At 37.3% G+C, this 13567-nt stretch overlaps 1 protein-coding gene across 2 annotated transcripts in view; it reads right to left on the bottom strand.

Annotated features, from left to right (window-relative positions):
* The window catches only part of LOC136865946 (glycosaminoglycan xylosylkinase), an 86052-nt gene that overhangs the window by 21330 nt on the left and 51155 nt on the right, over positions 1 to 13567 (bottom strand). For both annotated transcript variants that reach the window (XM_067142510.2, XM_067142509.2), the window contains one exon: positions 4086 to 4280. In XM_067142510.2, coding sequence (XP_066998611.2) covers positions 4086 to 4280 — 195 coding nt within the window. The remainder of the gene's footprint in view (positions 1 to 4085; positions 4281 to 13567) is intronic.

Genomic DNA, 13567 nt, shown 5'->3' on the forward strand with positions numbered 1-13567 from the left:
AGAAATGTTAAAGGAACTTGGGTGGGAAACTTTAAGTAAGAGAAGGGAGAAAACTAGACTTACAGGATTATATAGAGCCTATACAGGAGAAGCAGCATGGGGAGATATCCGTGAGAGGCTTCAGTTGGAAAATAATTATATCGGCAGGACTGACCACAAATATAAAATTAGAAGGAATTTTAGCAGAAGCGATTGGGGTAAATTTTCATTCATTGGGAAGGGTGTGAAGGAGTGGAACAGTTTACCAGGGGTAGTGTTTGATCCTTTTCCAAAATCTGTACAGATATTCAAGAAGAGAATAAACAGCAACAGAGAAAATAAATGAAGTGTTAGAGGGCATTCGACCGGTGCAGGTTATTGTAAATTAAAAAAAAAAAATGTGTGTGAATAAATTAATTCCATCCCCTGGTCTAAGGAGTTTGGACAGCCAAAGTAGGGGACTGCCTGTAGGGGTGAAGTACAGTGGGGACTTCGAGGGCCCTGGGACCGCTACGGTAGCTGTGAAGGCCCTTCAGGAACCCTGAAAAGTGGTGGCAAAAGGGGCTCTGGTTAAGACGCAGCAGGTCGTTATGCTACTTAGGATCCAGAACGGGTAAAAAAAAAAATAGTAAATAAATAAATGCAATGTAAATATTAATGTTATACCAGTTTTATAGTATCATTTGAAGCAATTCCACATACTGTATATCAGTTGACTATATTTGTAAGTAGTACAGGAGATATTATAATTAGAATTTTGTAAACAATATAAATTTATTAAGGATGAGCTGTGTGTTTAATAGAAAACATTGTTAGCGTAAATTGTATAATATTGTATTATAGGAAAAATTTTCTTCTCTTGTTAATTTAATATTTAGTGCTTGACAATAATGTATTTTAGTGTACCATTTGCCACCGAGGTAGACACCTCATTTGCAAATAAAGAGATTTTGATTTTGATTTGATTTTTTTTTATCCTTCGGTTACAGCGAGAGCCCTATCACCAACACATCCATTATTATAAGTGATTAAGCATGCACAATTTTTTCCGCTACCGATACTTATGCACCCCAAGAAGTATGTTGCATGCGATCGATAATCTTCAGTATCATTTTCTCGCTATGTCCACTAGCGAGCTCTCTCATCGACATTCGAGGGCGATGGAGTCAATTAGTAATACCCATCGATTGCTGTTCCATAAAGAAAATTCAAAATCAAAGAGGAGAACATCTTTTCATAATAAATCCGTAAATAACGTGTCCAATAGCAGTTGTTAACTCGTTAAAAATAAAGACTGAATAAAGGATTGCTTAATTTTAATGCTAAATACTGCATTTAATTAATGGGATACGCTTCAAGATATGGCAGAATGCATCATTGATTTCAGAGATTAGTTTATATATTCTTGCATCTGGTTAAATTTTGGAAAAGTTATTCCTATATAAATTTAAAGCGAGGAGCTTTTCATTTCTCTACATGCACTTCAAATATGTTTTCACGATACATATACTGTTAGGTTAGGTGACGCCGTTTGAAGAAGAAAGCAAACATTTGCCACAGAAGCCTCTCGAGTGGTGCTATAATTTTTTTCAGAATGAAATTCAACATACACTTTCATGTAGTATTGGATTTCAAAAAATAACAAACTTGCAAGCCGTAGTGTGGAGATAATCTGCAAAAAATGCAAGTTTTGAAGAAAATGATTGCCGTTTCATACCAATTTGAATGTGCATGGGGGTTTCCCTGACTTTTACAAAAAAATCGGATATAACGACAATCCACTATATCGAGAACATTTTTCGGTGTTATGATTTCTCGTTATAATGGACTTCTACTGTAATAGTTCTTTAGAATTAAACTAAACAAATGAAAATTGTTACTTTGTTTTACCGTTTGGTGTTGTACAGTACTTATACAAAATATCTGTTTTTAGTTCGATTTTGACAGTTGAAATACATATGTATGGTCGCTGAATGTCTATTGTTCTCAAAACATATACATTTTTTTATGAATAAATAAGGTTCATTAATAGAAAGTGTACTGACAAGGTGGATCTTACCAGCATAGTATTTTAATAGTTTTTTAATGAGATTATACAAGTCAACACAAAAATAAACACCACCTATTGTGGTCAAACATATCAACAAAATCAGGTATGATCAGCTGGAGACCTCTGTATAGCAAACAGTAACTTTCTAAGCTTACCTTTCATCAACATGAACTTCTGTGAAAGAGAGATTTTGTAAGCTAGAAGGAAAAGAGGCTTCATGCTGCGAGCAGTCAAGACGAAATACCCAACCACTATTAGTAGTGAAATATGCTGAGGCAGAGACACTATCCCTGTCCCTTTGTTATGAGACACTTCCTCAAGACTAGAAGTACACAGACGTAGTTCCTAACTACAGGAAAGAGGATGATGATGATGATGTGGCAGTAAATTCTGAAGTAACAAAGAAAAATACAAAAAAAAAAAAAAAAAAAAGAGCTTTTGTTAAGACTTAAATAAGATGCTACTGAAGAATTTTCATTGGGAGTAGCAAGAAAAATTAGCCAAAGATCCTTAGTCTTTTGTTTCCCAGGCTTCTAACAGAACAAAACATCTTAACATACTTGCCTACAATGGCAATTACAAGGGGTCACTACAGGGTTCTATAACTTTTTTTTTTTTTTTTTGTGCGAGTGTCCGGGAAGCTACACGGAAGGTGATAGCACGGCCAGGTGACTCATTTGTCAAGAGATATTTGCTTCATGTCCAGCTGATGTGACCTAATGCAGGAGCAATTACCGGTAAGCAATAAGTTCCGCGTTTTCACTGCAATAATTTAGTTTAACATCTGTGGCATTGATAGTGTGTTCAATGGGTTAGCTCAAATAGCATAATTTCTGTACGAATACAAAAGCTATCGTGTGTTTAATGAATGATGTATACAGTAGAACAACGTGTATTCATTGTGTTGTGCTATGAAAAGCATTCTTCTGTTACAGTGCCATTTTAGTTTCATTTGCATATTTCTTAGCATCCTCCCTCCCCATAAAAATATGGTACATAATTTAGTGAAGAAATTCTACACCACTGGGTCCATTCTTAACAAGAAAACATGCAGGAGACGAACCATTTTAACAGAGGAAAAGCTTGATGAAATAGCAGCTCTCTTGGAAAGAACTACAACAAAATCCCTGTCGTGTCTCGCCGTACAAGCTGTAATGTGTCATTATCTTCTGCTGACAAAGCAACAAAACTGTTAAAGCCAAACCATACAAACCCATTGCTGTCCAACATGTAAGAGGACCTGACAATTTTGCTAGCATTCGGTATTGTAACTGGTTACTTCAGTCCATTCATGATGGATATGCTGACCCAGAAATTTTCTTTTATAGGACGACACATGGCTGCACTTAAGTGGCTTCATAAATAGTCAAAAAAATTGCTGCTGGAGTGCAGAAAATTCCCACCAGCTGCATGTCTGTCCACTTCACGATGTAAAGGCAGGAGTTTGGCGCGCAATAAGTGCTCGCAGAATCATACGACCTATATTTTTCCATGAAACAATAATGCTGACTAATATATAGGCCTCATTCTCAGGCCATTCTTTCAAGAGATGACAGAAGGAGTCACAGTTACTTCATGCAAGGTGAGATGCTGAAGAGAGAAGTGTATGTGAACAACCCTCACACAAGAGAACATTGCACAAGTTATTTTGAACATCACATGAGCTGAGATTCGTGAAATATCTGTAAACCTGTTTACAAGGTGTTAGGTGTGTTTGACAGCTGAAGGACAACGTTTTGAACATCAAATGTAATGCCAAGTAGGTTTTAGACTAATAATTTCACTAGAAATAGCTTTCTATAAATGTGAATTGCCATGATGCAATGGGGAGGAAAGGCGCACATTATACCGGCCAGCAACCAAGTGTCATTGCACCAGCCGTGCTGTGCTCTGAGTGGTGCTGCAACCAAAGCTTAAAAAGAGACCCTGTACTATTCAGCATTCAAAAATTAAAAACCGAAATTATCATACCAACAACATTAATAACAATCACTGAACATCACTATAATTTGAATGTGTCAACACAACTGATATTCTAAAAGGAAATCTTCCCTACCTCTTGCCATTATCGAGTAACAACACGACAGCGTCAGTGATGTTTTCAAACACCTCATAGTGATGTCGGTCACCGTTGTCAATAAGAAAGTCAAAAATAGCTGCATCTACAAGGTCCAACAATCGAGGGCCTGTGGCTGGATTGTAAAGGCGAGTAGCTTTCAATTTATTACAGTAGTTATCATCAGTCTCCCACCTGGAAACACCAAAGAAACACAGGTTATCATTCCCTGAGGTTTCCATAAATTCACAAGGGGAAAGTATTAAACCAATCTCAAGCATATAGCATAAAGAGAATAATAATAATAATAATAATAATAATAATAATAATAATAATAATAATAATAATAATAATAATAATAATAATAATGACAGTAATAATTATTTTAATAATCGTTAAGTGTTGCTTTTCCAATAAAGGTTCAAATTTTTCTGTGGTTTATTGGGCATCAGACTGCAAGTTTCCGGGATGTTGCAGATCGGTTTGACATTTCTTTGAGCTCTCTACATAGAAATGTCAAACGATTGACTGTCTTCATTAGCAGTTTATCTCCACAACTGTTCAGTTGGCCTACAGAAAATGAGAAAGTAAATATTGAGCAATATTTCAGGGAAAGTGGATTTCCAGGTGTCATTTTTGCCACAGGTGGCTGTCATATTGAAATTGATAAGCCTGCAAATGATTCCAACTCTTAAATAAATAGAAAAGGATACTATTCCATACAGATATATTTTATTTATCAACATATGTCTTCATAGTAAACCACTGTTATTATTAATGAATTAATGAATGCAAGCTGTTTGTGAGCAAAGGCAGAAAACTTTTGTATGTGTTTCTGAGTATTTTTTAATGCTATTTGTTCCGGGCATCAACCCATGTGGATCTTTTGCCACTACTGGCACGATATTGTATGAACCTGTGTGTAATTGGAATGGCGGCAGTGTGGAATGTTGTGTGTGAGGAAAGGAAGATTAAGGATGCCACAAAGGACATCATTACAATTTAAAAACCCTGACTCGGCCGGGAATCGAACCCGGGGCCGCCAGGTGAAAGGCGGACGCGTTGCCCCCTACACCGCGGGGCCGGACTAGCAGAGTATTTAGTAGTTCACCTCTTGGCAATAATTTAGAAGAAAAAATGTGATCAGTATTTTCTTTTAGGTGACACGGTTATCCTCTGAAGAGAACCGTCTACATCATCGGTTTTTAGACTGCCAGTACTCGTGGTAGAATTATAAATTCACGTAATTCTGGAATAAAGTAATTATTATTTTAGAAACAGGTCCATTAGTCTATAATTTTATTAGATGAGTCATTTTACTGCCAATTACCTTCCAGTGAGTAGGCCTAACAAGTTGTTTAGCAGACATGAACAAGAACAGCTGTTTGTTTATCCTCAAACAGGAATCTCCCGCGTAATTGTGAGTGCATGCACATTGTAGTTTTTCTTCACGTTCACGAACCGTTCCAACAGACTGCTGTTTAGTGACGGTTCCCAACGAGTACATAGCTCGCTCATGCGCTTTCATCAATCAGTTCATGAATCGATACCAAACCGTACGCAAACTGCTTGTTGGAACAAACCTACTGTTTATTACAACTAATGTTTGTAGCTTAGTGTAGTATCTGTTACTCGTGCCTTACCTACACGCTGCCATGACTTCTCGTGAGATGCAGAGAGTGCTTTCTTACCTCTCAGTGAAAGATAGTTGCCTAGTTGTACTTCCTCTTAAAACAATAATCACCACCACCACCACCACCACCACCTTACCTTTCAGTGATTTCTATAAGGTTTGACACCCTTTACTGTGCAAGAATTATATTAGAATTTCTTCTACTTATTTAACCCTTTGCAGTCCAATATTCTGTAACATGTTCCCACAGTCTGGTCCAAATTAATTTTGCACATTTTTACCTAGTCAGATTAAACTCAGAAATTTTATTAGTAACTATAATTATATTATTACGATTATTACCATATATTCTATTGCATACGAATTAGTTTCCATAATGATTTTCATCATCCATGCAGAAGCGAAAAATAACATAAAAACTGAAGTGGTGTGATGCAGCTAGGAGGAACCCACGGTCTTCTAGTTTTCCGACCTGATAAATAACTTCATCTAGGAGGCTAACTATCATGAAATGTTACATTCCGGTAAACACTATTGTCGTTTTCATTGCCATTTGTATGTGCAAAAGTATTTTCAGAGTCACTGTTACTCACATGATCAACAATGACCTGACAAGCGTCGTCATTGCCGTGTGCCGTATCTCCTCCTCCACCCCGGCCCATTACCTTTGCGTGTCTTCTTGCTTTTGTAGCAGACACTGGAAAATCTTCTTCTGAATCTTCAGAAACAGCATATGATGGACCGGGATCATTCCGTTCTTTTTTTTGTGCACAATCCAGTCGCTGAAGTTTAACTTGCAATGCTGGAGTTCACTACACCTTCATCTTCACTTGACAGTTCTCTGAACTTTTGTCTAATTCAAATAAATAATCATCGTCACTGCTATCTAAATAAATGTGCATACGTATTTCTTCTTCATTCATATTTGCCGCTTTTATATCAAATTCAACTGAGACAATTCACATTTACAGATTAACATGCCTGGTACAATGCGTGTGCAAAACTGAATGTATAAACACAGCTGAAAGGCCGCTGATAATCATGACGATACACGGCTATATATATCTCGTATTATTTCCATGGAGATAACAGAACGGTTTCATTTTTGTGCACAAAAATTTGCTCTAGAAACTCCAGGGATATTGATCGACTTCAATCAGGTCAAAGAATTTCAATAAATATCCTCTCAAGTAGAACGAAACATAATGTCGAGGTGACCTCGACGTTGGACCAGTTACAATAAACCATGATGTCGAGGTTAACTTGACGTTGGACCGGAAAAAGTTAGAGCCAATACAATCCACAACACACAACTTCAATGCAAACAGTGAATAAGCACACGTACCGAGATCTTCATTGTGTTCATGTCATTTTCAATGGAGGTTGAAACCTTCCATGTTTTCACTCATGACCAAGAGTCTACTGTATGAGTGAATATATGGATGATTTCAAGCACTACTATACTCCCACTGAAAACAACATGAACACAATAAAGATCTTACAGAAGGGCAAATTACTCAATATCTGGGAAGATATCCACATTCACTTGGATCAAAGATTTAATACAACCTTCAACATCAATGACATTTCAGAGAAAGTCAATGTCCTATATGATGAAATCATAATTTTTTTATAATAAGTTCAATTCCTATTTTTGATTTCTAAAAGTTGACAGCTATGGTGATGGCAATAAAATTGAACTGTATTATTATTCGTATGTATGTGTCATAAATGAGTGATTAGGTACATTTCTTGTAACCATTTTTATGTTTCCTTACTTTAAGATTTTAAATGTATGGTCAATTCGCATTGTAACTGTAGATATGTATGTCTTTTATCCTGTCCCATTTTCACTTAGACTGTGGCACAATATATGTGATGAAATGCAGGAATTCAGTTGAACCTCGATACCTCGAACCTCCATTACTCGAAGTAACTTAAATTTTCCAGCCGTTTGTCCTATTCTTCGCGTATATTTATTTTTCTATTACTCGAAATTCGGTTACACGAAATTCTCGATATCTCGAAGCAAACATTTCCTCCCTTGAAGCAAAAAAACGCTCTGTAACTCTAATTTTGTGCAATACGGCATTGTGGTTTGGGAGGAACAGTTAACAAGTAAAGCAAGGGTCAGAATGATGTTGGGAACTAATATGACGGGAGCCAAAAAACTCAAACACTTAGTGATCGGAAAATCGGCAAAGCCCCGCTATTTCTCGGGTGTCAATTAATTACCGGCCACGTACGAAAGCAAGCGCAAAAGTCGCGGATGACAAGCTCCATTTATGAAACTTGGCTGCGTAGTACTGATGAGAAGTTTCAACGTAAAGGGAGGAAAGGTTAACCGCAACAAACAGAAGGGACTGATTTTTTCCAAAGCTGTTAACAGAGCTATGATTCTTTTTCACTACTGAATGTACTGTATCCTGTCTCCCAAAAAGTTAGTGTAATAATTAAAGTGATGCTTAAAATAGAGTTTTTTTGTATATTTTTAAGTACTGTTAAAAATAATGTATTCAGTAGAAGCCCGTAGATACATACAGTTCAATTATATGCTACACATGCTCAAAAACAGTATTCTTGGCCATAACGTGAATAGAAAATACCAGAAACTGTCACCGACACAACACCCTGAAATACATTCAACTCATTAAAATTATGAAGCAGGAATGAACAAAAAGGCACTGAAATACGAGAAGCTACCACATACAAAACAGATAGGTATGTCTCATACATTATTAACATAAGACTTTGAAATGGTGAAAAGCACAGAACTGCTAGAAAAAACACATGGCCTACAATTCCAACAAAATTACGCACAGAAACGATGTTAATAGCACGCGAACCACATAATAAGATACCCCTTCTTTCGCCCCGATTAACTGAGCCGCTAGTGCACGCTAGGTTTTTCTAGCCTCTCTTGCTTGTAGGATGATTGCCGTCCCGAATCCCCAGCTGTTAAGCACACATGCTGCTGTAGCGAGCAGGAAACACAATACATCAAGGCGATACACTCGCAAAAATAAAGCATCAAATATATACGCTTGAAAATAAGGTTGGGTAAATTACACAAGCAAATAAGAAGTTATCCTCTATCCTAGGGGAAGAGTATTGACCGTACTGGAGGTTATATTAGTCAAAAATAGGAAGAATTAAAAATAAATCTGAAAATCGGAAGAAGAGTTAAAAAACAGAAAGTTTCTGGGTAAATTGAAAGGGTTGGCAGGTATGCATCACCATATTATACATTGGTCTCATGTATGCATTCCACACCTCACTCTGTTTGTTTATATTCCCCTCCCTTCACACTTTCACTTCTGGGGATAACATAGCTCACACCGACACAAAGACGAACGTGTTACAGACTTAGCGTCAACTTAGCCAGCGTACAGGCATGATATGACGAAAACACAGAGCTGTTGTATGTTTTATGCCTGTTTTTCTATATTTCTATCCACATGGTTCTTCTCCTAAATCTTGCTTCCCTAGTTTCAATATTCATCTCAGTAATTTTTTGTTTTCCTTCTACGGTAGATTTCATATTACACAACATGACAGGATGACAGTTGATTCCTACTCAATAGTCGTAATATTTTAAAAGTTTTTATATTAAGTGGAACAACAATTTTACTGAATCAACTCAATCAACTGACTGAAACAAATTTTAAGGACAGAAGAAACTTTTAATTACATCTTCATCATTTTACATAGAACAGTTCTAATTTCATCTAGCAACTTGTTCACCTGATGATTCAAAATGTACTTTTTAATTTGTACATACCATGTATCATATGAGTGTGAATTTTATCCATGTTTTGTAACTACCGTATTTACTCTCTTATTAGACCCCTTTTGTTCCACTTTTACAGCCAAGAAAAGTAAGGGGGTCCAATATGCAATAACCTCAAATTTTGTGCCCGGAACGCATGGCTTCTAGGCTATAAAGAGCTATAAATTATCAATGTAAACATTCTACACTATTCCTTAACGAACATATGAATGTATTTGAGTTATACTGGCTATTTTCGTTCAAAGGCAGTATTTCTAAATGTAATCATCATCATCATCATCATCATCATCATCATCATCATTTTACAGTTCCAGTTTCCTGGGTACTGTTGGCAAGCCTCTTCTATTCTGTCTTATTGAGATACGTTCTGTTGTTAATGACGTCCTCCAGTGTCCTTCCCCAATCTGCAATGTCCATCTTTACGATGTCCATCCAGTGGGTTCTTGGTCTTCCTACCATCCGTTTCCCTGCCACATGTCACTCCAAGTTAACATATGCTGTCTTTGTTGGCTCCATCCTCATTACATGCCCAAACCACCTCAGTCTGGACATGCTGATCCGGTCTAACAATGATATAACAATCCCAGCTTCCTTCCTAACCACATCCAGTTTGGTTTTTTGAATTGTGGACCTAAGGAACTTCATCCCGGATGCCTGCAACTTTGATGAGTCTTTCTTAGTGAGGGTGCAGGTTTCAATACCATAGGTTAAGATTGGTATGAAGTACTGATTGAACATCACCAGCTTTGATTTTGTTGGTACTTTGGGATCCCAGAGGAGTGTTCGTACTTGCTGGTAAAAGTGAGAGCTCTTCTGCACTCTATTTGCCACCTCGTTTGTGGCTAGTGTATCTCTAAATGTAAAAAGACAATAAATGAACACAATTTTAGGCCTACATATAAAGTAAATATAGTCAGTTTTAGTTACTCATATCACATCATTAGCGACACTGGTGTAAAATATATTGGAAGTGGAAAGTGTTTATAGAAGATTTTATTTGTAAACCTTGTTAAGTAGTACTTACTGTATGATCTGAAGTGTGGTGATAGAATGTTTTATTTGTATTCCATGTAAAGACCTAACCTGTACAGTGTAAATATTTTGGTAACATATGGTATTCGTAACAACTAGATTTCATTTCTATATTTACTGGAACTGTCAAGAAAGTTGTGACTTGAATTTTTGAACAGGGTGTGTTAGCCTTTGTTAGTTATATATTCTAGAAAGTATGTTCTGACTGTTCTGGAAATGGAAGATTTGCGATCGTGCGTATTCGAGAAAGTTATTTAAACATCGCGACTAAAGTAAGAGTTGTAATTGGTGAATCTGGGTGGCGATAGGCAGCCCTGGCGTTCTGATTGGCTACTCCAAGGCCAGGGTCCCCTTTTTAAAGAGAGCGAGGCAGCATTTTGTGGTCTGTCCGTCAGTCTTCTATCTCTTGACTGTCCGAAGTTTTGACGTCGTCAGCGACGCCTCGTTAACGGGATGGGCCATTTTAGGGTAAGCACTCTTGATTTCCGTTCGACCTTAAATTACATTTAATGTTCGCTTGCTTTTTCATTTAGGAGTTTGCGCTAACCTCACACAGACTCGCCACTCAATTATTCCAGATGCCTTAGCTTTTTTTTTTTTTTTTCAAAATGGCACCCGGTAATGACGACGTAGTGCTTTATTCTCCGAGTAAATTAACCGTAAAATGTGACGAAAAGTGCGGAAAATGTCGAAAATTAGTGAAAAATGGAATGTTGTGTGATTCATGTGATCGATGGTGGCATTATAAGTGCGGAAATTGCCCTAGAGACGTAAAAACTAATGAAAATGTTGACTGGATTTGTGAGCAGTGTGTTCGGAATGTTGTTGTTGGGGACGGCGTTGATGAAGCACCGAAAACAGTCGATGAGGAATATAAAAGTGCATTAGAAATTATAAACATTCTAAAAAAGGACAATGAGACTCTTAAAGTTGAAAATCAAGAATTAAAAGAAAGACTGCGATCGCTAGAATTTGGGACTGACCATTCTTCGAGTGATATACCGGTACAAGTAACAAACTCGAGCACGTGGTGTCAAGTAGTTCGTGGATGGCCGGCTAAGAAGAAATCTACAACTGAATTTCCGGAAATAAACATTAGAAATAGGTTTTCTGCCCTAAATAATCTAATCATGGAAGAAAGTGATCGCGCCCGTGAAACCAAATCATCGCGATCCGTTGCCGTGCCAGTTTAAAATTTAGGCCTAGAATTCAGATTCAAGACCCAGTTAGGCCTAAATCAGCGAAGGTAGCTGTGTTTGGTGATAGCCAAGGAAGGGGAATTGCGGGAGTTATTAACGACGAGAATATAGCAGCAACCGGAGAAATATATCCAGGAGCTTCTATCAGCAGTGTTGTGGAAAACGTAGAAGCAGCAACTAGGAACTTCGGGAGCGGCGATGCAGTGCTTATCATCGGTGGGACGAACGCCGTAGCTCGCGACGACGCCAAGAATGTAAGATCACAACTTAAACATACACTAGGGAAGCTGACCCACACTAACGTTTTTGTAGTGAACGTGCCCCACAGGCATGATTTGAGTAGGGACTCGTGTGTGAACATTGAAGTGGACAAGGTCAATAGAGATATTGTTAAAATTTGTAAACATTTTCGGAATACTCAGGTTATTGAATGCAGCAGTTTTGAGAGATACTGTTATACAAAACATGGCCTCCATCTAAACAATTCAGGTAAACGAAAGATAGCAAATATTGTTCTAGATTTTATTAATCTTAAGATATGTACTGTAAAACAGGCAACTCCCTTGAGTTATAATACTGACCAGGAAAACTAGTAGAAAGAGCCAGCTGTACTTCAAGCTGGCTCAGTCAACTAGAAAAAGAAACTCAGGATAGTAAGGAATTTCAAGTTACCCAATTGCAACAGTCAAGTTTTAGGGAGGAAGGGGGTCTGAGATTGCTCTTGGTAAACTGTCAAAGTGTAGTAAATAAACAATTAAAATTCGGTACATTGATGGAATCTTATGAGACTGATGTGGTGATAGGAGTGGAATCGTGGTTGAAAGAAGGGGTGGGTAATAGAGAAGTATTTCCAGAAGGGTACACAGTCTATCGTAGAGACCGAGGAAATAAAAAAGGAGGGGGGGTGTTTATTCTGGTGAAGGAAAATTACTGTTCACATGAATGGTTTACCGATAAAAGGGATGAAATATTAGGGATAAAATTAGTTTGTGATAATATGAAGGAGGTGGGAATTATAGGAACATACAGGCCTGGAAGAGAGGAAAGAGACATGGAAATCTTTGAAAAAATAATAGATTATACTCATAAAAACAATAATAATGATATGGTAATAATTGGGGGAGATCTAAATTTGCCTGAAGTTGAATGGAAAGGAGCTGCAAGTGAAGCCCATGAACAGAAACTGGCAAATAAGTTAATTTGGGAGGGAGGATTTACACAAGTAGTACAAGAACCGACTCGTCTCAATAACTTACTAGATGTATTCTTGGTTAAACCATGGGAAATTGTTGATAAAACTGAGGTAATTGAAGGAATAGGAGACCATAAGGCTGTAATAATGGATGTAGGACTCGTACCAAAAAGGCTTAATAAGAGGGTTACACAAGACAAGAAATTGTACAGAAATACTAAAGTTGATGAATTTGGGACTTACCTTAAATCACAATTCAGTTGTTGGATAAGTGAAGGGAGTAACGTGGATACACTTTGGGCTAAATTTAAAGGAATTATTTGGGAAGGAGAGAAGAGATTTGTACCTGTTAAGAAGGGTAAAATGACCTCAGACCCTGTTTATTATACAAGGGAAATAAGAAAATTAAAAAGAAAATGTAGAATAGTAAACAGGAAAATCAAAGAGGGTAGGGAGAGTAGAGAAACTAGAAAACAGCTAATGAGGGAACTGAATAGAGTGAAAAAGGAAGCAAAAGAGAATTATATGAATGGCATACTTCAAGAGGGTAATGACCACAAAGGGAAATGGAAAAAGCTGTATTCATATATCAGGAATCAAAAAGGAAAAGGAGTCCAAATTCCTACAATGGTGGGA

This window comes from Anabrus simplex, chromosome 3 (genome assembly GCF_040414725.1).
Source record: "Anabrus simplex isolate iqAnaSimp1 chromosome 3, ASM4041472v1, whole genome shotgun sequence".
In the NCBI taxonomy this organism is placed as follows: Eukaryota; Metazoa; Arthropoda; class Insecta; order Orthoptera; family Tettigoniidae; genus Anabrus; species Anabrus simplex.